This window comes from Cyprinus carpio, chromosome B13 (assembly GCF_018340385.1).
Source record: "Cyprinus carpio isolate SPL01 chromosome B13, ASM1834038v1, whole genome shotgun sequence".
Classification (NCBI taxonomy): domain Eukaryota; kingdom Metazoa; phylum Chordata; class Actinopteri; order Cypriniformes; family Cyprinidae; genus Cyprinus; species Cyprinus carpio.
This window is the reverse complement of record NC_056609.1, coordinates 20,943,805-20,969,661: the sequence shown is the minus strand read 5'-3', so window position 1 is coordinate 20,969,661 and position 25,857 is coordinate 20,943,805. Positions and strand designations below refer to the sequence as shown.

The window sequence follows — 25,857 nt, the reverse complement described above, 5'->3', positions numbered from 1 at the left end:
CATTGTTGTTATCTGGGGATTCCAAAACAGATTTAATCCCTAACATTCCTGTCATGTTTATGTAGTTTCAGAGTTTTACAACCAAGAAGGTTGAATTAGAGAGATTAAATCTGAACCTGCTTCTTCTTTGCCAACAACTCCTGACAGTATGACAACCCTAAACTTCATGGTAAAATTCATCAAGGTGATCTAAACAACCAAGTAAAATACGTCAGAGTAAACTATACATAATTTAAGGATAAAATTCATCAGTGAGTCCAAAAACTGACAAGTTGACTTTTGGGTTCTAAAAGGTAGCCTATACAGAAATTATTTAGATTTGCATGTATACTGTCTTGAGCATTTAAAGCAATATTTGTAAGAAATGTTATTTACCTTTAAAATAGTTGCTATATAAAATGTACATAATTTGGTCAGTTAAATAAAATTGCCATAAAAGATGTTATTAGATTTAAATCTGCTCGACCTTCTGAGACAAAATAGTCTGCTGCACATTTATAAATTGTAGCTATATGCAAACAATTAGGCCACACTACAATCAACTGATATAATAATAAAAAAAACATTAACTTAATAAAATTAATGTTAAAAACATTAACCTTTACAAAGAATAGAAGAAAACAACAACAACAACAACAACAAAAACATCAAGTTGTCAACAAACCGAGAAAAAAAAATGTAAACAGATGAGTAGATTTTACCTCTAATAAGAAGTAACGATATAATAATTAGGCTAATAAAAGTAATTTTAATCATCGTCAAAAAGATTCAGTCGAACAGACTGAAATGTATTAGTTTGTGCAAAGAAGCGGCTACACTGACGGTGTTTTGGAAATAGATGGCCATCAAAACGATTCATTATCACCTCTCATAGCCTATCCGTTTGCCATTATTAGCACTTATTCTACTGTAAAAACCTGGCCGGGCCTGACAGATCTGCTGAATGTAAATTTGCTAAAACTGTTCACCAAAGAAACCTCTTCATAACTAAATTCACAGAAGCCTATTATATAAGGTCAAATGAAATGATTTAACAGACAAATAATATTATTATGCAACAAATTTATCTAAAACATTATTTCTTACCTTAACAACAAACTGGGCTCTCACTCTTCATGCTTTATACGGAAAGTGCTTTGAATGTGCATGTCTGCTTCACTCAGAATGGTAATTTGAGGCGGTTGAACTGCGAGCCGTAAATCAACAACCTTCAAGTAGAAAAACGTCCTCTTCATAATTGGGCACCGCGCTATTGTGAGCCGCGGGGGTCTGTCAGACCACCCAAAGTAGCGCTTCCTCCCTGCGGGCTGCTGTGGGACAATAGCGGGCCACTCGAACAGGCCACGCACGGGAACACTAGAATGAGGCCTGACAAGAAACAAGAAGTCTTTGCCAATTATTAAAATGTTTCAGTAGGGTCGTGCTGTCCATTTAGAACGTGTCGTGAGCGGCGGAGATTTCTGTTATATCCTCCGTTTAAAATATATATTTTTAGATTTTATGGTGATTTTAGTGACTGCACCGAGTAGAAAATACACATAAAACAACCAATTTAACACTTCTTTTTTATTCTGAATGTTCTGTTTTTTCCAATTTTGTGTTTCTGGAAAAGTTGAAAAAGTTTTGAAATTGAAAAAAAAAAAAAAAAAAAAAAAAGTCTGAAAAAGAAATTAAAAAGGTCAGAGTGATTTAAACTAAAGTATTCAACTAATTTTTAACTTTCATTTTTGAATCAGACTTACGAGCTGGTAAAAGGTTTTCAATTTGAAATACATCTTTCTAAAATATTAGTTATTTTTCTTAATGAATAATTAATCTGCTTCTTCATGAATAGGCCTACACCAGAAAAATTTAAAACATTCTAAAAGATATGAGGTGAGTTTTGTCCCCCCAATAATCCGGCCTCACAAAACATTCCAAAGTGAAAAGCAAAAGCGCTGCTGTGAATTATTCCCGGCAGGGAAATTAAATCACCTTTGACTATGAGAACATATTCTAAAAATTCACATTTAAAGTTGTTGAATTGAAGGTGAAGTTGTGTTCACCTCCTCTTATGTAGCAGTCTTTGCTCTGTCAATCTGGATCCATTAAAGTCACAACCCGAAATAATTGCTGCCCTGTTCTATTGAATTCCAATTTTATAGTATTTGCCTGACGATAAAAACAAAACAACAGGGTTTTGAGAGACAGTTTCAAAAGTCATCTCCAGTGCTGAAAAGTATATTTAATAAGCAATCTATATTAACAATACAGCTAAATCTATAGGGCCAGGCAAACAGGGTGTCATGCGACTTTAATGAATGCGCGTCCTTCACCTGCGCGCTCTGGAAACAGAGGGCACAAGTAAAAAGAAGATCGCTGAGCTTTACTGGTTCATTCCTGCCACGTGACCGGCTGTGTAAACTTCATATGAACTACATTCAGTCCCGAGTGAAAATTATATTAAACTGAAATAAAAGTTCTAACATACAGGTGGTAAGCTACTTATAAAAAAAGTGGTCCAGTGACACAACTTGCCCCACAAGATCACATCCAAAATGACTTGGTGGGGAAAGCATTATTACTGGCACCTCAAATAGCTATGTCATTTAATAATCCATGGTTATTGTTAGACAAAATTCTTCACATAATTTTATACATGTATGGCATGTTTTAGAGCCATACAAATTTGCTTTAACAAATTATTTTAGCTGCTACGTAGGAAACTTACTCTGACAATGGAAAAAGTTTCAGAAATTATTATTGATAATAAGCTTACCCATTTTCTTATGCATCTCTCAGTCACATGAAGTGGTAGGATGGGTGATTCTTAAATATATTACATTATGCAGTAGATCACAGCACCACAAAACTTATAAGTTCTCCCATTCAGGGATTCAATTTCTATTTTATTATGCAGAGCAGAAAGGTATCAGAAACGTAATTAAATTATATCTTGAACTCCAAACATAAGAGGGTTTTTAATGTCACTATTACATTTTAAGTCAAACTTTCACTTGTTAGTTACTAAGTGCCTTTAGAAAAAGCAGCTAAAAGCTAGCAGGTTCACTTCACGTGCATTATGAGAGAATGAACTATTTTTGTTTAAAAATAGCCTAAGTATAATACTAATACAAATTATATCTAATTGCATTTAAATTGATCATTTTGCCAGTTTACGTTACGAACATTTAATCTGCAATCCATTTTGTCCATAAAGTGTCATTCATCTGTAAATGTTGCCCTCTCTCCTTATTTTAACTTCCTTGCAGTTATTCTCTGAATTGCGTCTTTGTGTCTCTTTTGGCTCAAGAATCGTGCCAGGCAGGATGTCTTCACAGTGCACCATTTACATATTTACCAACAAGCGCATACGCTCTCGTGTATAATGCCAAATCCACAAGGGTGATTTGCCAAATAATCTCTCACTCTATTTTTTTTCCTTCCCTCTGTCACATCCTTTTTTCCAAATGGCAAACGGAAGCAGAAGACATCCCACTGAGCAACTGAAAGAAAAACTTAAAGCACCATTGTCGCTGGTCAAAGCGGCACCTGTTCAACAACGAAAAAAAAAAGACAGACAGAGAAAAGGAGAGAGAGGGGATAGTCCCTTACAAAATCCAGCAAAATGTATGAATCAAGAGGCATTATGAGTCACACCAAAATCTATGAAAGTTCATTTAATAACACACAATTTGACAGGAATGTTTCGCTCATATTCTGTCTTTACTCTTGTGAGAAACACTTTCCTACAGTCACCAAGCATAAGATGCCACTTTGATCTGCAACTGAGAGCTGATATATGGTGTCTGTGTGTGTCTGACTTGAAATGCCACGATGAGGGAACTTCACACCTCAGGGTGTCAGTAACACAGAACAGTGACCTTTACCGAGAATCACATTCACCCTGAGAATGAGTGTGTGTGTGTGTGTGTTTGTACTGTAAAAAACAGAATATGTGCGGTTGTTACCTTAGGGATCTCTTATCTCTACCTAACATGACTCCTAGGATGACTTTAGTTTGTGTAATTCAATAGAGTCAGGAAGACACAATAAATAATATTGTGACAGGATGCTGTTTTAAAATCTTTATTAGGTTGTTTTAAATATTTAGCACCATACAGAAGGAAGAAAGTCTAGCAGCTCTGATGATGTAAATCAAAGTCACAACTTCACTGATTCTTGAGACATGGGAAAAACAAAACAAAACAAAAATATATTTAGAATTTTGTTCAACATGTTTAGATGTATTTTGTTGCAATCAGTTTTCTCACAAAGAGTGATTTTTTTCACAACATTTAATATGGATCAAGAATTTCAGAATAAAATAGTCCAAATTAGTCAAATATTATCAAAAATATTGATAAATCTAACATTCACTTCAATTAATTGAAGAATTGAGGTTGACCAGCAGTCAGACAAAAGCACCACCATTTTCTTATTATACATTACTAAATGTATTAAAAACATTATGTATTAAATATATGTATTAAAATAAATGTATTAAGGACCTTTATTAAGGACCTTTTAAAATTAAGGAAATTATTTTAAAAAAAAAACAAACAATTATACTTTACAATTTACAAGACATTTAACAGTTGTGAGAGAAAATTCAGTGAAATGAGTGCAATTTCTTAAAATAATTTAAATATATATATATAAAAATACATCAACTCTGTGTGATGTCGAACTACACGCACTGTTACAGTGGGGGAAATATTTATTTGATCCCCTGCTGATTTTGTAAGTTTATCCACTTAAAAAGAAATGAAGGGTCTGTAATTTTTATGGTAGGTTTATTTTAACATTTAGAGACAGAATACCAACCAAAAAATACAGAAAAAACACATTATATTAAGGTTAGAAACTGATTCGCATTTCAGTGAGTAAATAAGTATTTGATCCCCAAGCAAAACATGACTTAGAACTTGATGCAGAAGCCCTTGTCCACTCCTCTTTACAGATTCTCTTTAAATCTTTAAGGTTTCTTGGCTGTCGTTTGGAAACTCCCTTTCAGCTCCCTCCACAGATTTTCTATTGGATTGAGGTCTGGAGATTGGCTAGGCCACTCCATGACCTTAATGTGCTTCTCCTTGAGCCACTCCTTTGTTGCCTTGGTGGTATGTTTTGGGTCATTGTCATGCTGGAAGAGGAAGACCCATCCATGACCCATCTTCAGTGTTCTGGCTGAGGGAAGGAGGTCCTTGTCCAAGATTTTACAGTACATGGCCCAGTCCATTTGCCCCTCAAAGCGATCAAGTCGTCCTGTACCCTTAGCAGAAAAATGGCCCCAAAGCATAATGTTTCCACCTCCGTGCTTGACTGTAGGGATGGTCTTCTTGGGGTCATAGTCAGCATTTCTCTCCCTCCAAACACGGCGAGGCGAGTAAGTTCCTCCCGTGTAGTTCTGGGCTGATCCCTCACCTTTCTCATTATCATCCTTACCCCATGAGGCAAGATCTTGCACGGAACTCCAGACCGAGGCAGATTGATGGTTATTTTGTATTTCTTCCATTTCTGAATAATCACACCAACAGTTGTCTCCTTCTCACCAAGCTTCTTGCTGATAGTCTTGTAGCCCATTCCCACTTGTCTTGGCCATGGTGGTGGGAGAGGTTGGAATGGAAGATACAGATTGTGTGGACAGGTGTCTTATACACCTAACGAGCTGACATCAGGAGTAACTTCTTAAAGTTTCAGGACTAATCTGTGTTCCACATGGGCACATAACCAGTCTGTGGGAGCCAGAATTCTTGCTGGTTGGTAGGGGATCAAATACTTATTTCACTCACTGAAATACAAATCAATCTCTAACCGTTATATAATGTTTTTTTTTTTTTTCTGGATTTTTTGTTTGGTATTCGGTCTCTATCCATTAAATTAACCTACTGTACTTTTTCTTTATAATCCTATGGCAGGTCAAGTACATTTTGTCCCATGTCTCAAAAATCAATGGCCTTTAAATCAGAATATGACTTGTATGAGAAACTGGAACAGTGTGAGTCTCCACCTGCACTTTGAGTTTAGAAAGGAACAAAAAACCTGAATCAACATGACGGCCATCCACTGCTCTACCTGAGTTATAAAATCACACAGCCGGATCCGTCTGTGGCAAACCTGGTTCGTTGTAAGGTAACTGAATCCCTCTGAGGTAATCAGTACCATCAGCACCAATGAAAAGCTCTCTGAAGAGTTTCACTGTGGACTGGTCCCTTCAGAAGCCCCACGTCTCTTCTCTGATGGTTAGGAACTGTGGTGCTGTGTGCTCTCATTACAACAACACAAAGCAGAATCACAACAACCGCCTGCTATCAAACTCAGCAGTACTCTGCCTGTCGACCTTGTTTCATGGTCTATGCATCATTGTTCCCAGATTTATGAATACTTATTGCATTGTAGATGCAATAAGAGGGATATTCCACACTTCATAGAGGGTAAATCATTATAAAGAGGATCTTCTGTTGTTTTCATGGCACACATTATAATATGTGTTCCATGAAACAATGCCTTTTATAAGTTAGAATGCTTTAAGAATTTACTATTCGTTTTGAAGACAGTCACTTCTGGTGGAAAACGATATATACACTATACTGTTCAAAAGTTTGGGGTCAGTAAGGTTTTTTTTTTTTTGAAAGAAATGAATAGTTTCATTTAACAAGGATCCATTACATTTTCTCAAATATATACTGTTATTTTGAACTTTCCATTCATCAAAGAATCATGAAAAAATGTAACATGGTTTCCACAAAAATATTAAGCATGATGTTTTCAACATTAATAATAATACAAAATATTTCTTGAGCACCAAATAAGGAATAAATTACATTTTAAATTATGCTTAAAATAGAAAAAAAGTTATTTTAAATTGTAATACTTCTTAATAATACTGTCTTTACGGTATTTTTGATAAAACAAATTCTCTTGTTGAGCACAGGAGACTTCTTTCAAAAACATTTAAAAAACCTCCTGACCCCAAAATTCTGATAGGTAGTACATATATGTATATCTTCCTGAAAGAATATGATATATTCAGCGAGACTAAAATTAACCTAAATCCTAAAAACAACCATCACAGAGACACAAAACTACCTGTGCAAGTGCTAAACAACAGGATGCTCATTCTCAAGATCTTCTAAAGTTATTACCTCTAAAAAGCATAAGTCTTAAAAGCATAAATGGACAAAAGGAGAGAAGTAAGGAGAAAAGGAGAAAGAAGAGGAGAGGACTTGTGCTGCATCTAGCTGAAACCTCTGAAGAAAAGGATGTCTGGATCCTGGAGGAGAAGAATAGAGAGAATTGACTACAGAAATGCACATGCCATTTTGAGAAGAGCACAACAGAGCATGCTAAGGGTTAAAATACAAACTCAGCACCCAGTCAAAGCAAATACATACAAATGAAAAATACTGGCTGGGAGAGAAATCTACATCCCAAAACTCAAATCTCTACAGAGTAAGTTGAAAACACACCCAAGAGCTTTTAATAAGGTTTAAACAAAAAGAGCTAGAATTTCACTGCATTGTTTCACACAGCAGTGCTCTTCAGTGACTGAGAATGACAGAGGAAGACAGAGAAATACACAAACTGCACACAGCAAAATAGAGTGATAACTGTTGAGAGAAGCATGAGAGAATATAAAAGAAGAGATATAAAAGAGAACAGAAGTGTAATAGCAGAGTCAATATTATATGTCTTTTATCGGCTGGCTGAGCTGTTTTGTATGACTGTGATGAATCCTTGCAGGTGCAGCAGAGAGATACAACTCTTCCTTGCAAACATGCACATACAGTATAACAGGAAAAACAATAATAGGACAGACTTAGGTCCCTATGAAACAGCATGCATCAGGTCAACAGGCATGAAAAGTGTTCAAAAGTCCTCTAAGAGAGAAAAAACACAGTTGTGCCAAACAGGGAGGCTGTAAACCCATCTGTGGCGAAGAGTCATCATTGCAGGTTTATTTCAAGATACAAGATTTTTATTCGTCACATACATGGTTATATAGAGAATATATAACCAGCAGTGAAATGTAAGTCAGGTCCACTCCATGGACAGTGAAATTATTACAGAATACAAACACAAAGAATATTATATATAAATATAGGTATGGAAAAAGATAAAAAAAAAATAAAGAATAAAATAAAATGCATAGGACAGTTTACTGTAGACTTCATAAATATTATGATGAACAGGAATGTACAAGAGAAGAATGTGCAAACATGTTGTACAGGGTAGTTACATAGCAGCAATAGAGGAAATAAAGTAAATAAATAAAAATTACAGAAATTGTGGTGTGGAGGTGACAATGTCAGTATATTAAATATCTTACTGATTATTAAGTGAAGTCATGTTGATGTTAAGAGACTGAGTTTGAGTTTAGGAGCCTGATGGCCTGGGGGAAGAAGCTCCTCCTAAGTCTCTCAGTTTTTGCCATCAGGCTACAGAAGCGCTTACCAGATGGCAGCAAAATGAAAAGACAGTTACCAGGGTGGTTGGAGTCCTTGATGATCTTAACAGCTCTGCTTTTGCAGCATTTGAGGTAGATGTCCTGCAGAGAGAGGAGAGCAGGCCCTCATATGCACTCTGCTAAGCGCACAATTCTCTGCAGGGCTTTGCACTCTTGACTGGAGCTGTTCCCATACCACACTGAGTTGATGCAATTTCTATGATCTGTGAATAGAAAGTTTTCAGGATTGCTGGCGAAACTCTGAATTTCCTCAGCTGTCGCAGATGGCACAGTCTTTGCCTGGCTTTATTATTCAGAGTTTGAATGTGTGAAGTCCAAGTCAGGTCCTCTGAGATGTTTACACCAAGGTACTTGAAGCTGCTCACCCTCTCCACAGGGGTCCCACTGATCAACAGGAGTATAGGGCCACTGCTGTCTCTTCCTTAAGTCCACAATCAGCTCTTTAGTTTTGCTCACATTCAGAGAGAGACAATTGTCCTGGCACCATGATTCAAGTTTCTCTACCTCATCCAAGTATGTGGACTCATTTTTGTTGGAAATGAGGCCAAGGACCACAGTATCATCAGCAAATTTGAAAACAGATGTGCAGCTGTGGGTAGACACGCAGTTAGGTGTGTAGAGAGAGTAGAGCAGGGGACTCAGGACACAGCCCTGTGGAGCTCCCACATTCAGGGTGATGGAGTTGGAGGTGAACTGGCCTACTTTCACAACTTGAGGTCTACCAGTGAGGAAGTCTAAAATCTAGACGCAGAGTGAAGAGTTCAGGCCAGGGTCCATGAGTTTAGAAGCTAGCTCAATGGGGACTATAGTATTGAAAGATGAGCTAAAGTTGATGAATAGCAGCCTTACATAGTCCCCATTGTTGCTGTCAATGTGCATGAGGGAAGAGTGCCAAGGGTCCAAAGTATCAGGGATGGAGGAGAAAATTTTGTTCTTTACAAGTCTTTCAATGACCTTCGTGACTATTGACGTGAGGGCAACTGGACGATAGTCATTCAGGCAAGAGGGGTTATTGTTCTTAGGCACAGGGATGATGAAAGATTTTTTTAAAGGAGGTGGGAACCACCAAGGTAGCAAGGGACTCATTAAAGATGGATGTAAACAAACCAGCGAGCTGATCAGCACAGGACCTCAGAACACTGCCAGAAATCCCATCAGGTCCAGCTGCTTTCCTGACGTTCACTCACTTTAGCAGTAGATTTTCTGCAATCTACTACTGTCTATAATTATATTGTGAATAAAAATGCTATATACACGCATTGAAAACTTCTCTTCTCAGCATAGTACTCCACTACATGTACAGATTGCCTGATCTAAAGACACTAGTAGCCAAACGTCAGAGCCCGTCTGCATATTTTGGCCAGTCTGAGTGACAGATTTCACAGATAATTGTCTAGAGTATGATGGTCTTGTTGTCAATTGACAATTGTCATGTGTCTCTTCTGCGCGAGGTTGTTTTGTTCAGAATAATTGAAAGTCTGGTAGTGTGTGACCATCTGTTGTTTAGAGTAAGATGCACAGGTTTTCTTCTGTAACCACTTAAACGTTCAGCATGTGATTGATGCCAAGTGTTTTAAAATCTTTAAAAGTCACATATTCCAGTCGGATCATGGAATGTTGAGAGTTTGGCTCAGAATATTCATGATTTCAAACCCCAACTGTCAATCAGTTCACATTTGAACATATAAGCCCTTAACCTGCTATCTAAAACAGTTGTTTTCTAGAATTCTGGTTGGTCAATAAAGTTACTTAATGAATTAGCTTAATAAAACTATGCTAAAACAAATGTTACAACTCCTTAATTATTTTGGGGAAAAAAAGCAATACGGCACTTGAGGCCATGCTGTATTGTTGCTGTACTTGTTCCAAACCTGTATGAATTTCTTCCTTCTACAGAACATTAAGATATTTTGAAGAATTTTGGAAACCAAACAGTTTGAAAAAACTTTTGAAAAATTTCTCAAAAAAAAAAAAAAAAAAATCCTCTTTTGCATTCCACACACACACACACACACACACAAAAAGAAAAAAAAGAAAAAAAAAATTTTTTTTTGGTTGGGGGGGGGGGGGGTGACAACGGTAAGTTAATGTTTGAAGAATTTTTTATTTTTGAATCTAAAATCTTAAAATCTCTTAAATACACTTCTGTCTTGTAGCTCCTAGGTGAATGTTTGCATTTACCCTTCAATACCTACTTTAGCCGCATTCATTGGTACACATATAAAATTACATTTTATCAGAGTTAGACTTTAGATTGGATACTTTAGATTTGAGAGGATCAGACATTAATAAATTTCCATTTTGCTGTAGCTATTTAAATTTAAGTAGTCTGTTCTTGACTGCCTTTGGTTTTAACAGTGGCTTCACTTCATTCTCTTCATTCTAAACTGGTTTTGACAGTGGCCACACTTTATAGTCACTTCCTTTTATCCAACTCACACTGCCCCCACCTGGCTGCTTAAAGACAAAATAGTTAAAGTAGAACTTTTCAGATCTATAAAATAGATGGACTGACATCACCCAAATAGGAACATTGAATGTGATAAGAGTGGCTACAATTAAAAGTTTGCCTGAGAAGCAAAACTCCTTTTTCTTGTTTTTTCTGAAATGCAAAAAATAAGTCTCTCATAATTAAACAAAGCAGTCTTTAAGCGCTCTCACCCATCTTTCCACTACCAAACCCCTTTTTAATTTACCACTGTAAAGTGCAAAAGATTTTGCACAAAAGATGTACATTTGCGTTTTCATTTTAAGACTGATGTCAAAATGAGACATCAATACTCATATTACAAATTCATCAACATATGAAAGGCAAATGAAAAATCTGTTAAATAGAGACCAGCCATTCATCTCAAAAATTAAAGTGTTTTAATAACTTCAAGGACATTGTGGTCAGACTATAAAAAATCACGTAGCTGGTTCCCAAGTAAGGGGAAAATATCACTGTGACTGAAATGCTGTGAGCATTATATGACTCATATTTAGGGTAAATATGTATGTAAAATAAACAGTATATTTTAAATAAATTGGAGCACTTTTTCCTACATCTGAAGCCATCTTTCTTGATTTTTTTAATTGGCCCTCCCTTCAGAAACAAGAGGCCAAATTCACCTTAAATCTTAAAACACAAAAAGGACACATTACGACTGCTTTTACATTTACTTTAGATTATGGGTCTCAGAAACCCCAAAAGCACTAGTAATAGTAATAAAAATAAACCGCAGCTTCTAAGCACAAATTTTAGATCACACTGTTGGTCCCTAAAGAAGATGCTCACCAAGGCTTGTATTTAATTGATCAATATTGCAGCCAAAACAATAATATTGTGAAATGATTACAATTAAGAATATCGGTATTTTTATGTGCGTGTATATATATATATATATATATATATATATATATATATATATATATATATATAAATAAATGTAATTTATTCCTGTGAAGGCAAAGCTGAATTTTCATTCAGTGTCACTTGATACTTCAGAAATTAACAATTTATTTGAAATAGCAATATTTTAAATGTCTTTCCCATCACTTTAGATCAGTTGCATTGGTCATTTTTGATGATGCATCCTTGATGAAGTATTAATTCCTGTGTATAATTTCTGAGCACTGCTTTTAAAACAGGCAAAATATAACAAATGTTTGTAGAATTTCTTTTTAGCATATCCTTCCTTCATTGTGAGCTGTCATTTCATAATATTTAATTATGTATCATCAAAACAACAACGCTTCTTGTAGAAAAAGCAAGATAAAAAACAATTACACAATCTTTTTTTTTTTTTTTTTCAAATAAAATAGGTTTATTTCCAGTCTGAAAAGATTAAAACAAAAATGGACAGTGGAACAGTTAGAGGATGACCAGTGGGTCACAGTGGGTTACAGGGAGGAGAGATTATCCTTGATTATTCACTTCATTTTGTGTACATATTTATAAATGAATACAAATATACATATCAATTGTTTAACAAAATAGCTTAGCTTATAAGGACAGCAGATGACTGACATCAGCAAAAATAATCCTGTTGGGGTAGGAGGTGGGATTTCACCAGAGTAAAATACCATACGTGTGTCTATGAGAACGTGTGAGGCCGAACCATGGAATTGCACACCGTGCTATAAAATTGAGTTCCCTTTAGCACAAAATTGTGGTGTGTTTGCATACAGAGCTCTGTAATATACGAGTAAAGCCCAAGGGTTTGTGGGTGGGGTTTTGCAGGAGGCATTAAGGCTGCATTAATCACTTGGTTTATACATTAGAAGGCAGGTCCGGATAATTTCAACTGAAATGAGCTATCAAGCTAACACTACAGAGCAAGAGACCACAGAAATAGGATTTCAGAGCATAAACCTAAAATACAAAGGGTTTGTGCCGCATATTTAGCAAAAGATCTATGCGCAATTAACAAATGCAAAGGTTCATGTGTCATTTGAATTCCTTGCAAAATGCCCTTGTCAACTTCAGCGACAAGACTTAGTAAAAACACATTCATAAACATCTCTATCATCTATAACTGGGCTTGTATGTTTCACTGTAAGCCATAACCTCTCCTCACTTAATAGACCTGTGCTTATGACCATCTTACAACTAAAAAAAAATCTGTATTTTTGATTTTTTTTCCCCAATCTAAAAACCATCTGGAATTCTTACAAACAAAAAAGGAGAACCTGTTTAATAGCAGTCCATGAATCTCAGAATTGCATATACAACAAAACGCTTTTTTCAAAACAAGTTACATAATTTAATTTTCATACAAGTGATTTTTAAGCCCATAAAAGACCAAACTGAGGGTTAAGCAGGCCAATAGAATCCTATTAAGAGTCGTTTTTCCTCGTGTCTACATTCCTAAAGTGATTCCACGTAGCTTTGCGGATCCAAAAAGCTTAAAGACACATGAACATATCCTGGCCTCTAAGACCATCCTAAAACATCCTGTTAATTTTAGATTATTTTCGTGAATCTCCAGTTACACAACATTCCAGCTTCCACTGGGGAAAACACACAGCTTACAATTCCACACACAAACACACTGATCTTTATGCCAGTGTTATAACACAAGCCAAAAGAATAGAGGATACAGGGAGATTTTTACGTTAACATTAGCCATACACTGTTAGATTGTCATTTTGTTACAATATTAGTTTATTAAATCACCCTGTGAGGTTCACAAAAAAGATTCAAAGTAGTGATCTTTTTACCTACCCTTCTTTCAGTATGCAAATACACAGGATTAGACTAAAAAGCTAACTTATATTTATTAAATGCAAGGGAATTCCTGTTCATATAATCTATTCCATACATAAAATTTAGTTTGGGAATGTAAGGACGAAGAGGGTGATTTTACCGAGTCACGTTTCAGACAATCAGGACAAATCAACAAGTGACAATCTCTCTGAAAAAAATACAGTTAAATTAATTCAGAACTATGTTACATACAGCATTGGGGGAAAAGGTGTGGGAGAATATTAACTAAGAGCATTCAAATGAATGAACGAATGATTCAAGCACACACTTTAGCAGCAAACAGTACTCTGTTGCGCTCCCTATTGGTCAGAGGAACACATGCAGGCTCTGGCCTAAACCTGGCCAGCTCACTGCATCACACTGTATTTGTTCTTTGAAAAAAGAGAGAGAGAGAGATAGTAATCACCACATCAAAAAAAAAAGAGGAAAAAAAAGACACATATAATATAAATCAACACGAGATGAGGCGAATGGTTTAAGTTGAAGAAAAATCTGAGTTGAGTGTTAATCTCAGATAGCTTTCACTCATCACTCTCTCAGCAGTGCAGATGGGTGATCGAGCACTATAGCTAAAGCTTTATATATGTGTCAAAAGACTAAATATTCCCATTAAAACCCACATAATTTTAAGCACAATAAACATGCAATCTCTCACATCCATTCAGATCATATGCAATGACAACCAAACACACACATAAACGCACTTAATAGGGCCTGTCCCAGTTCTGAGTGCTTCTTAACAATTACTTTCCAGCAAGAGCAGGAGATCCTTTAAAAATGCTCCTAGACCAACTTAAAACAAATCAAGAATCAAGAAGCTGCAGTAGTGCAGAACACTGTAGAGAAGAGTCCTAGTGTTGATAATAAGAGAGAGAATCTGGGTTAGCGCATCGGGTAACAGAATTACACACAAAATTTGCACTATGGAAACAGTTTGGTGGATCAAACATGCATCCTCTTACACACACACACACACACACACACACACACACAACACAAACCTTTGATTTCTCATAAGACTCGCTCATTCTCTCACACAGTCACGCACACAATTTCAGCTTAGTTTAAGTTAAAGCGGTTTCCTCAGAAAAAAAAGGGGCGAAAATAAAAGACCCACCCCACCAGAAAAAGAAAAACAGTAGTACTGAGAGAACATAACGATTACTGTCATCTGTGCGGTGAGATTTACAAAAAAGCTTACTGTACTGTGCTGTGAGCCCATATCATTTACCCGTTTCACTTAAAAAGTAAAAATACAAAAAGTTATATTTTGTTTAAAAAAAAAAAAAAAAAAAAAAAAAAAAAAAAAAAAAAAAAAGTGAAAGGAAAGCAGATGAGAGGCAGATGTGTTGGGCTTCAGCGGTTGGAGAGGAAACAAAAGCAGGCAGGGCAATAAAGGTGTGCCTTTTTTTCTATTTTTATAAACTTAAAACTAAAGCTGCATTTGATACAGGCTTTTCTTTGTACAAGACAATTGCACTTCACAGAAATAAAAGCTGAAATATACAAACACACAAGGAAATGTGAATCAAATTAATAACACCCAAAACAATTATTTAAATGGAAAAAAAAAAGTGTTGGATTTTTTGAGAGGGTGATGTTAAGGATAAAAGGATTTGGGAAAAGAGTGAATCGGGACAGAAGAGTATGCAGAAAATTTCCAGAAGGTACCATTGCCTAGCACTGAGAGGGAGCATTATGTGAACAAGGGGAGGGAGCCCTCATTCCCTTCCTCTTCTTCCACCTCTTCTTCCTCCGAACAGTCCAGAGCAGCTGAGCTGGGCTGTGGTAGGTTCTTGTAAAGGTTCTGTAGTAGTTGAGGGTTCTTGTGCAGGGTTCTGGTGCCGGATCCTGTAGGAAAGCTTGTTGTGCAGGGTTCTGGAGGGTTGTAAACTCTGTGCAGTGTTTAAAGAGGCGGGGCTACCACATGTCATCTGTGGATGCAGAGTCCTTGAATGGAGAGAGGAGGAGAGCAGCTTGTGAGATCCCACCAAGCTCCAACTGCCAACCACTCAGGAAAAAGCATGTTTGTGTGAGAAACAGTATGAAACACAGGTGAAGATAAATCAGGAATGATTCTAGGAAATGTTGATGGAAATGATGGAGGGATCCAAATCTTGGGTTTAAATGGCCAAACTGATACGCTGATTGCAATTGACAGAAATTACAGCACTTGATGCGGCTTGTGTGCCAACAGGCTATTTGGAGATTTTGTGGTGCATCAATCACTTGGTTAGAGTGGCGAACTCCAGAGACAAAACTGCCGTAAGTATGAACAGACTTGAGACACGCGCTACAGATAAACATGTAGAATGCAGGATTAGTTATTTAAAAATGTAATAATTAAGCTAGTATCGTTGTGATGCTGAAAGGTAGGCAATTATTACATACATTTAGGGCTTTAAATTACATAGTTATGATTTGCGAGGATTTCACTGATTATATAAACTACCATTCAAAAGTTTTTATTTAAAGACATTGTTCACCAAGGCTGTATTTATTTCATCATTTATTTGATCATTTGAAAATACAGTTAAACAGTAACATTACCACATATTATTAAAAATTTGAAATAGATGTTTTCTATTTTACATTGTAATTCATTCCTGTGATGGTGAAGCTGAATTTTCAGCAGCCATTACTCCAGTCTTGAGTGTGTCATGGTCCTTCAGAAATCCTTCTAATATGCTGATTTGGTGCACAAGAAACATTTCTTATTACTATCTATGTTGAAAACAGTTGTAATGCTTAACATTTTTGTGGAAACTATACTTTTGGCAGGATTCTTTGACTAACAGAAAGTTCAAAAGAACTGCATTTATTTGTAATGTTTTTTTTTTAACAATGGGAATGTCTGTATTCATTTATTCATTTTAAATCTAGCTGATTCCAAACTTTTGGATGGTAGTGTTTAGGTATGTAAATACTGCTGTTTATTACTATTACTTGAGAGGATGCTTCCTTGGATTGGGGAAAATCACATACTACACTGAATATGGAAAAAAGCACAAAAGCGATTGAGATATCAGTTTTGGCTATAATCACAGTACCCTATATTAATGATATACATATTTGGGTCCAGAGTGATCCAAAAGACAGATTTATTGTGGTTCTATTGTAATAGTTTCCCAAATTCAGATTTGCTCAGGTATTGGACTAAAATTGCTGTTTGTGTATTCCAATTCTAAGACAATTCAAATACAAGTCCTGTATCTGGAATACAAGCATTAAAGTCACAACAACCTCTCTGGGCCTATTTTACACCAATTCACAGGGAAACTCATTATTTTGCAGAACTGTAAAAAAAAAAAAAAAATCTTCCTCAAAAACCTACAGGTTCCTATAAGGGTTTACCCAACCCCAGCAATCTATGAGACTACACCTAAAGCAAAGCACCACCCCAAAAGAAAGAAAAATATCACCAATGGATCAAACAGCTTAAGCCCATCAATATGCACACCAACCTATCAGGGTTCACACTTAGCAGGCTGAACTGCCCCTTAAAACATAAATATGACATGAATACGACATGAACAAATTATTAAATAAATATGGAAGAGAGGAAAATGACAGACTGAAAATGTTCCATTGTTATTTTGGGAAGGCTTGAACTGGTTTGTAAAAATACATGAACTGGAAGAACAGCCTGAGGTGTGGCAGGTCAAGGTTGGTAGTCATGAAAAGCATCAGAATCAAGTGCTGAGTGCTGAAGTAAAGAGCACCCGAGGTGCCTGATTTTCAGTCAAGTCTATATGAAACAAAAATGGATATACACAATCAGTTTGTTAAAAATAAATAAATCACAAATCACAATGCATTTGCCACTAGGGATGCCAAAAGTATTTTTAGAAAGTCCATATTTGAAAAAAAAAAAAAAATATATATATATATATATATACACATATACATATACATATATATATATATATATATATTTATTTATTTATTTTATATATACATATAAATACATACCACTCTTTCTATGGCACTGGTAGTACCAAGTGCCAACTCTATTTTGTAAACGATGCTTTAAAATGCCACTATTATAAAGAGCAATCACACTTCATGGTAAAATGCAGCTGTTTATAAACATTCAAATGCACTTCTTGGTCAAAATGCTTGCCTAGTTTTATTATTCTTATTGTTTGTCATTTACTTTGAAGTCATTACTTTTAAAAACTTTAAAAATGATTTAATTGTAAAAAAATTATAATAATAATCTTTAATGCTAATATTTTATTAGGTTTATTCTTTTAAATAAAGTGTGTTAGATAATATTCATTTTTTCTGTTATATTGAAATTGATTCTATTTGAGAATTTGCAGATATTACTGGTATTATTGACTATTGAAATTTAGTACCATGATAGCCCTATACAGTACCATCACATCTTATGTAATTAAGTTATTTTCAGATCAAGAACTGTACTGAGTCAAGAGAGTTGTAATCATCCAATCAATCCATTACAAATTATTCAATCAACATTTAATTTAAGTGTTTAAGTTTTTCTTTTAAATATTAAATTGTTTGCTCAACAAATTTGAGGGGCTCCACCCTGCACTCAACCAAAACTCTTTCCAAAGCACAGCTCAGCCTATCCAGCACTGTCAGATGAGAGGGGATAATATGGAATAGGATGGAAACATGCACAAATGAAAAAACAAAACTCTGGAACACTTAAGGTGACAAACAACAAAATTGTGCATTGCAACTTAATTCTAGAACAAAACAAAAAATCTTGCAAGCAAACATCCCAGCATTTATACACACACACACACACACAGAGTCAGGCTGATGTACTCACTGTATCCTCGTTCCTGTATGGATTAAGTTTGTTGTATACTGCTTCAATTACACTCCGTCTATGACAAAAACAGAGACAGGTATAATCATCTGAGTGAAGAAAGAAAGGGGAAGGAAACATCACCTCTGTAGCAAAACCTACTGAGCTGCCTCATTGAAAGCAAAATGGAACTTCATATGTGATTCTTCAAGTACAGCAACTAGAGAGCGGTTGGTGCAGACCCAAGCTTCTTTCATGTCTTAACTGACCCCAAACTTTTGAATGTTATTGTGTTATTGAAAGGTTCTGTGAGAATTACCCACCAATGGTTCACAAAATGTTGGATGGACAGATCACTAGGTTTTGGAACTTGAAGTAAAGAGAGAAAGCGAGATTGTGTGGTACTCACTTGCTGGCCAGCTCTCCTCCAGGTGGTAGGTTGGGGATGCTCTCAGATGCTAACGTGCGCATCACATGTACCAGGTCGGGCACACCTTCATCCCCCTGCCTCTTCAGGATTTCTATTATATCAACAACAATTCAGAGCAATCAAGTTTGGTCCAGCAGAATTACTGATTCCATTTAATAGCAGAAGGCTTGTAAAGGTTAGCTCATACCTTCTACTCGGCTCTCTAGGTATTTATCAAGCTCTGCTTCCCTTTTGACGGCTTCAGGGGAAACCTTCGGTGCACTAACAAAACACACCAACACAACACTCATGTTGTCACGACTTCCCTGTCCAGACACAGAAGAACAGAGGGGTTCATCAAAATTTAAACCAAATCAAAATTTAATATCAATGAAACACTGTGGAAAAATGCGGGAGATAGGATTTAGAATTGAAAGAATTGTGTTATGAACACTCTGTCAGTATAGAAATGAAAAAAAAAAAAAAAAAAAAAAAAAAAAAAACCCACTTGTGTTCAGTACAGCTGGATCACATGTTCATTGTATAATACTGATGTAGATAAAGCTATTAAAAATGTATTATAAAAAAAAAAATAATAATTTTCCATTACTTATTACAACATTTGTATGCATCACATTAAATATAAAAAAATATATATTAAAAAAAACTAAGATTCATCAATAAAAGACCAATTAAAGTCCAATAAAATTAATGGGTACAAAAGTTTGAGGTCTGTAAGATTTTTTGTTTGTTTGTTTTTGAAAGCAGTCTCTTATGTTACTTTTCACTCGCAATTACTCCAGTCTTCAGTGTCACATGATCATTCTAATATGCTGATTTGGTGCTCAAGAAACATTCCTAATTTTCATCAATGTTGAAAACATTGCTGCTTGACATTTTAATGGAAACTGAGTTGTTTTTTTCAGGATGCATTGATGAACAGTAAGTTCGTAAGGACAGCATTTATTTGACATATTTGTGTGACAAATTGCCATTTTTTTGTAGAAAGTCTTTACTGTCAATTTATATCAATTTAATGTGTCCTTGCTGAATAAAGATTAAAAAATAAAAAAAATGAACTGACCCCCAACTTTTGTACTGGAAACTGACTGCTTAAAATACTTTGCTAACTATCAACAAAGTGTGATTTATCTCCTTTCACTGTATTTTTAATAGACAAAAGCATTCGTCAGACTGGCTGGTAAAAGTCTGTTTAAACTCACCTTATACAAACAGGTATCTACAATTTCATTGCAGACCCTCTCCAGATCATCAGTCACCTCCAGTCGTGAACGAACAAAATCGCACAGCTCCTCATTGGCCATTACATCCCAAATCCCGTCACAAGCAAGAACAATAAACTCATCCTCCACCTCTGACCGCTCGATGGCATACACCTCGGGCTCCGGCGACACCAGCTGCTCTGTGGGACCCTTACCATGCACACACTTATAGTCAAAGTCCCCCAGAGCCCTGGACACTGCCAGGGAGCCATTGACGCGCTGGATCATCACGGATCCTCCAGCGTTCTGGATCCTCTCCTTCTCCAAGGGGTTGCTGGGTTTGTGGTCCTGTGTGAAGAAGTGCACAGCCCCTCCGCGGCTCAGCAAACCCCGTGAGTCTCCGCAGTTGATAAAGTAGATGTGGCGGGGTGAGATCATCACACCGACAGCCGTTGAGCCACTGCGGTCTGCGCCACCGTGCTTCTTCTCCGAGATCTGCCGCATGTGATCGTCGATCTGCAGGAAACCAGTACGGATTCCAGATTTCACGCTATCCACGCTGGGCTCCACAGCTGGACCTCCTCCTCCGCCTCCACCCTGGAAGTCAGGGTTGCTGGTGATGTGCTCCAGGAGGTGCTCGCAGCAGTAACGTGCCACTTGCGATCCTGCATGCCCGTCGTAAACAGCAAAGAATGACCAGGGGTCCAAGCCATTGGGCAGACCGATGACAGCAGTATGTGCATCCTCCATCTCTACACGCCAGCCCTGCATGCTGCTCAGGCCATAGCGCAGGCCGTTGCCTTCACCATGGACATTATGTTTCTCCATCTTTGGCTTATCCAGAAATGCACCCATCACTGCTGCTTAGGAATCTAGAACAGAAAAGTTTGAGAACGATGAGCAACATAAAAACCACTAACAGCGCCAAACTAGTTGCTATTCGCATCCCAAATGGACCAGATATATGGCCGCACGATTCACTGAAAAATTCATTCTGTATAGGGTAGTCATGTTACCAAACTTCAGCAGTCAATACAATCAAAATTTCACAATTCTCAAATACATGTAATTTTGATTACCTACCACCAACTGTTACTAAGCACTTCTTTATATCATTACCACTACTTCAACTACTACTAATAATTCAGATAACAACATCAACAATTTTATATATATAATCACAAGATTTGTACCCAAATTGAGCATCTCCACAAACAAGCGCAGCAAACCTGAGGCTTTTTTAAAATCACATTTTAAAATGCAGTTGCTATTTTTTTTACAAATTAGATATGCAGTGGTATACGTTTAGGGCAGGATGATATGTCTGTCTCAATGAAATTGGTGACACTAGCGGTACAGAAATTATAGACTTACAACTTTAAAGTAAATTTATATTCCCACCCATCATTTGCAGAGTTCAATAACCCTGTTCAAGTGTTAAAATATTGCATGAAATTGCAACAAGTAAATGTTTAACAACAACTTTTTAATCTTTGCCAAATGATAAGCAAAATCAAGCCTACTCATGTTGACAGTCAAGAAAAATTTGTTCTGCAGTGTAGTTCTGATATGTGAACATTAAAGCCAATTTAATGTAGGTTATTGATCCAAATAAGAACAGGAAAAATTGACAATGCCTACTGATAATGATAAGATGAGTTAATAAAATGGGAGTAGCAACAGATCTTTTCTTGTTAAACTGCGGCACATTTGAATGAAATGGATTTGTAAAACAAGGGGACTGACTTGATTATATTCACTGGTTGTGGAGGCAGATCTAAATGCCAGCATGCAGTCAGTTATAAGAAAAGGGGCAGGGTTTAAGTGGACTAAATGATTGGAGAAATCTGGCATATGTGTCACCAGGGACAAGTTCACTGGAAGATTTTGATTAAGAATTATGAGGTCAGAAGATTAACAACTAAACAAATGCTTGGATGAATTGTTTACAATATGATCAGTATTTAATAACATTCATTAAGGGTTGATTTGAATTTAATTTCAACTTGAAACTATTTACTTGAACTTGAAAAACCTTTAATGGGAAATTTCCCGCTAACCCGAATCAAGCGTAAACGCACAAAGACAGCACTAAACCACTATTCATAATTCATGATTACTGAAACTACAAAAGTCTTGTCATGCCAATGGTCACTTTGGAAATAAACGATGGCATGCCAACAGGCACAAGAAACAAATGTAAACACACACACACACACCCCATCACAAAGGCAGGCAGACACACATACAGCGGGTTCCCAGCCATGTATGGCTGTCAGATAACGCAATGCTACACACATTACACACTCGTATACTAAAAATAGACAAGTACTATGGAAGCATCTGGGTAGCAAAATTCATTTTGAAATATAATATGCAAAATGACGATGCAATATATTTCTGTATGTAAATGTACATTTTCCCATACCATATGTGCGACATTTAGTTCAAAATGAAAATCCAATTATATAATTTACATTTGCCATTTTCTACACTAGTTTTAATATGTAAATTAAAAACATATTTTAACACTTTATAAGTTGCAAAATTAAAAAGAAAATGTATTACCCAAATTGTTTAGATAGGTTTAACATGTCCAAGCAAAAACTGTAGCAAAATTATAATTTAAATGCTTGCACCTCCTAAATTCACATACACTAAAATTTAATACACTTTAATTAGGATTGCATTTTCATCGTGATACCATGTGATAATTGTAGCAAATTGCAGTGTAAATTTCAAAATGCATTCTGAGCCAAATGTGCAGCAAAATGGTTGCAAAAATGATTTAAATTATGGGTGTTCCAATCAGGATTTTTGAGGCCGATCACCGATCATAGAAAGCAGTATCTGCCGATCCGATCACCGATACTGATCTTTTTAAGGACTTCTTTTTATCATGTAGAATTATTTATTGATATTCAATTAAGATTTTTAGACATTTATTCAGGGCCTGAATTTCATTTTCGAAAATGAATTCCCTTTTAGGTGACTCTTGTGAGAGGGCTTTTTTCACTTGAGGGGTGGAGGGGGGCATTTTTTAGACATTTCAAAAATATGTCTCACCTAAATGTTTGATCATGCACTGCATTTTTGTTTTGACAATCGTGCAATTGTTACACAATAGCTTACACAAAGCACAAGCCTGATTTCGTGAGCTATATGTGAGGTAGAGTTACACCAGGTTCACACATACTCCGTTTGCAGTGCATATGCAGTCCGTGTACAGAAGTGGTGCAGAAGCAGCACTGACTCTCATTGTGATTTCACACTGAAATCTGCAACTGATCCGTGGCTGTTTACTTCAAACAACATTTATCTATTATTTTGATTTAAATACATTGTTACTTAAAATGCTTAATTCAGCTTTGTGATTTTTTTACACAGTATAATACAATATTTCATAGAAGTGTTTAAACGCAATAAATATAAGAAACACATCATTCAATGCTTTTTACTTTTGCATTTACTTCTAGATATATTAAAGGGGTCATATGATGCGATTTCAAATTTTTCCTTTTTCTTTGGAGTGTTACAAGCTCTTGGTGCATAAAGAAGATCTGTAAAGTTGCAAAGACTAAAGTCTCAAATCCAAAGAGATACTCTTTATAAAAGTTAAGACTTGTCCACGCACTCCTAAAACGCCTTGTTTAAACACGCCCTTACATGACTACGTCACTGTGTGGGAATATTTGTATAACACCAGCCAAATGTTCATGCAAAGAAAGGAGGAGTAACTTTTATTCTCGCTGTAGTATTGTTGATGCCGCCACCATGTTGTGGAGATGCTGTGTGTTTCATTGTGAAAACGAAACTACTTTGTTTTGCCTTCCAAATGAGGATGACATCTGCTTCGCCATGCCTAGAGCTGATCGCTAAGGAAATACAGAAACTTCGTGCTGGGGATCGCCGGATCGCCTTTCACCATGGACGAAGCGTAGTCCAGTCTGGGGTCATCACATGTGGTTGCCGCAAGCCCTCCGGCCGTTCCTCATTCAAGCCCCCCGGCAGTTCCTCACTCAAGCCCACCGTGTGTGATGCTGTGTGTTTTATTGTGAAAGCGAAACTACTTTGTTTTGCCTTCCAAAAGAGGACACAACTAGAAATCAGTGGTAAGTTGTATTTACAACACTGTTGCAGAACAGTTCAACCTAAATACTCAGATGTGAGCTGAGCATTTTATGGAGGACCGTTTCCTGAACCTGCAGAGTAGCCTACAATAAGTCTGCGCTCAAAGGCTGTTTCTATAAAGTGGGGCAGTTCCAACTTTGCATGGACAGTCTTTCGCTTCTGACTCAGCCTGTAAGTACGTTCTTTATATGTAAAGGATTTGACATTGATGATTCAAACTTGAGTTTTATCACAAATGCAGACAGGGTTTTATGTTTACGCGGCACAATACGCAATGCAAAGCGTAAAAACACAGTATGTGTCGTCATAATCAGTAATTATGTCCCCACTGGATGCAACAAATGCCTCGTTTGTAATGGGTTTTATTGGTTTTGTCTCGCCATGCCGGGAGACGGCATCACAGTATGGTAAAAGGTGTAAAATTTCCATCACACGCTTGAGGCATTCAGCCAATCACACTTCGCTTTTCAGAACGATAAGCTTTGTAAAAATCGATGCGTTTCAGAAAGGCGGGACATAGAAGAGCAACAATAATGTACATTATGTGGAAAATAATGTGTTTTTTGAACCACATTAAACCACAAACACATTGCATTACACCAAATACACAACATAAAGTTCTTTTTAGCAACTATATTTGCGGCATTTCATATTGTTTTGCAGTGAAAATATACCACAGACTAGGGATGGGCGATATATTGATGAATTGCCTTCGATAATGAACGCGATATTGCGTAGCCTGAAGACCTTAATTAGTTGCTTCAGGTGTGTTTGATTAGGAATGGAGCTGAACTTTGCAGGACAGTCGATCGCCAGGAGCAGGGTTGGGCACCCCTGCCTTAAAGGGGTCATCGGATGCACCCAGGGGCGTCGGACTGGGGGTAAAACCAGTACTGATTACCAGGGCCCCAAAGGAAGAGAGGGCCCTTGAAAAGTCTGGAATATATTTTATTTTACCTGGATATTTTCATGGGGGGGGGGGATTCTTTAGGGTCTTAATGAAAAGTCTGTAACATAGTTTAATAAAATTCCCTCAATGGTAGTGTAAAACAACACCCTTTTTACCCTGTCAAAAACAGCTCTTTTCAGAGCAAGACGTTTTGTATGAGCCCTGCTGACCCTGGTTACGTACATCACTCTGTGTGCAGAGTGAGATGTGCGATGCACCTGCAAACATAATACTCACAGAGAAAAACAACAAGATAATAATAAAGTAAAAAATCAAATAGGTAAATGGGGAATATTGACCTTTTCTGCGTCTTGCATCAATCAGAGTTTTTGCAATCATTTTGCTGCACATTTGGCTCAGAATGCATCTTGAAATTCACATTGCATTTTGCTACAATTATCACATGGTATCATGGTGAAAATGCAATCTCAAGTGTCCTACCCGCATGTCTAAATGCATTTAGGAAAAATGGCATTTAAATGATAATTTTGCTACAGTTTTCGCTTGGACATGTTAAACCTATCTAATCAATTTGGGTAATACAATTTCATTTACATTTTTTCAACTTATAAAGTGTTAAAATGTTTTAATTTACAGATTAAAACTAGTTTAGAAAATGGCAAATATAAATTATATAACTGAATTTTCATTTAGCACTAAATGTTGCA

General features: G+C 36.5%; 1 protein-coding gene across 3 annotated transcripts in view; it reads right to left on the bottom strand.

Annotated features, from left to right (window-relative positions):
• Positions 1-25,857, bottom strand: part of ppm1aa (protein phosphatase, Mg2+/Mn2+ dependent, 1Aa) — a 36,697-nt gene that overhangs the window by 9,725 nt on the left and 1,115 nt on the right. The window contains exons 2-6 of one of the 3 annotated variants that reach the window (XM_042737239.1): positions 20,110-20,981; positions 19,095-19,212; positions 18,887-18,998; positions 18,499-18,556; positions 14,984-15,644 (exon numbers count right to left, since the gene is read on the bottom strand). In XM_042737239.1, coding sequence (XP_042593173.1) covers positions 15,615-15,644; positions 18,499-18,556; positions 18,887-18,998; positions 19,095-19,212; positions 20,110-20,964 — 1,173 coding nt within the window. In that variant the 5' untranslated portion in view covers positions 20,965-20,981 and the 3' untranslated portion in view covers positions 14,984-15,614. Of the gene's footprint in view, positions 1-14,983; positions 15,645-16,188; positions 17,443-18,498; positions 18,557-18,886; positions 18,999-19,094; positions 19,213-20,109; positions 20,982-25,857 lie in introns of those variants that run through there. The other 2 variants (XM_042737241.1, XM_042737240.1) reach the window with 2 other exon arrangements.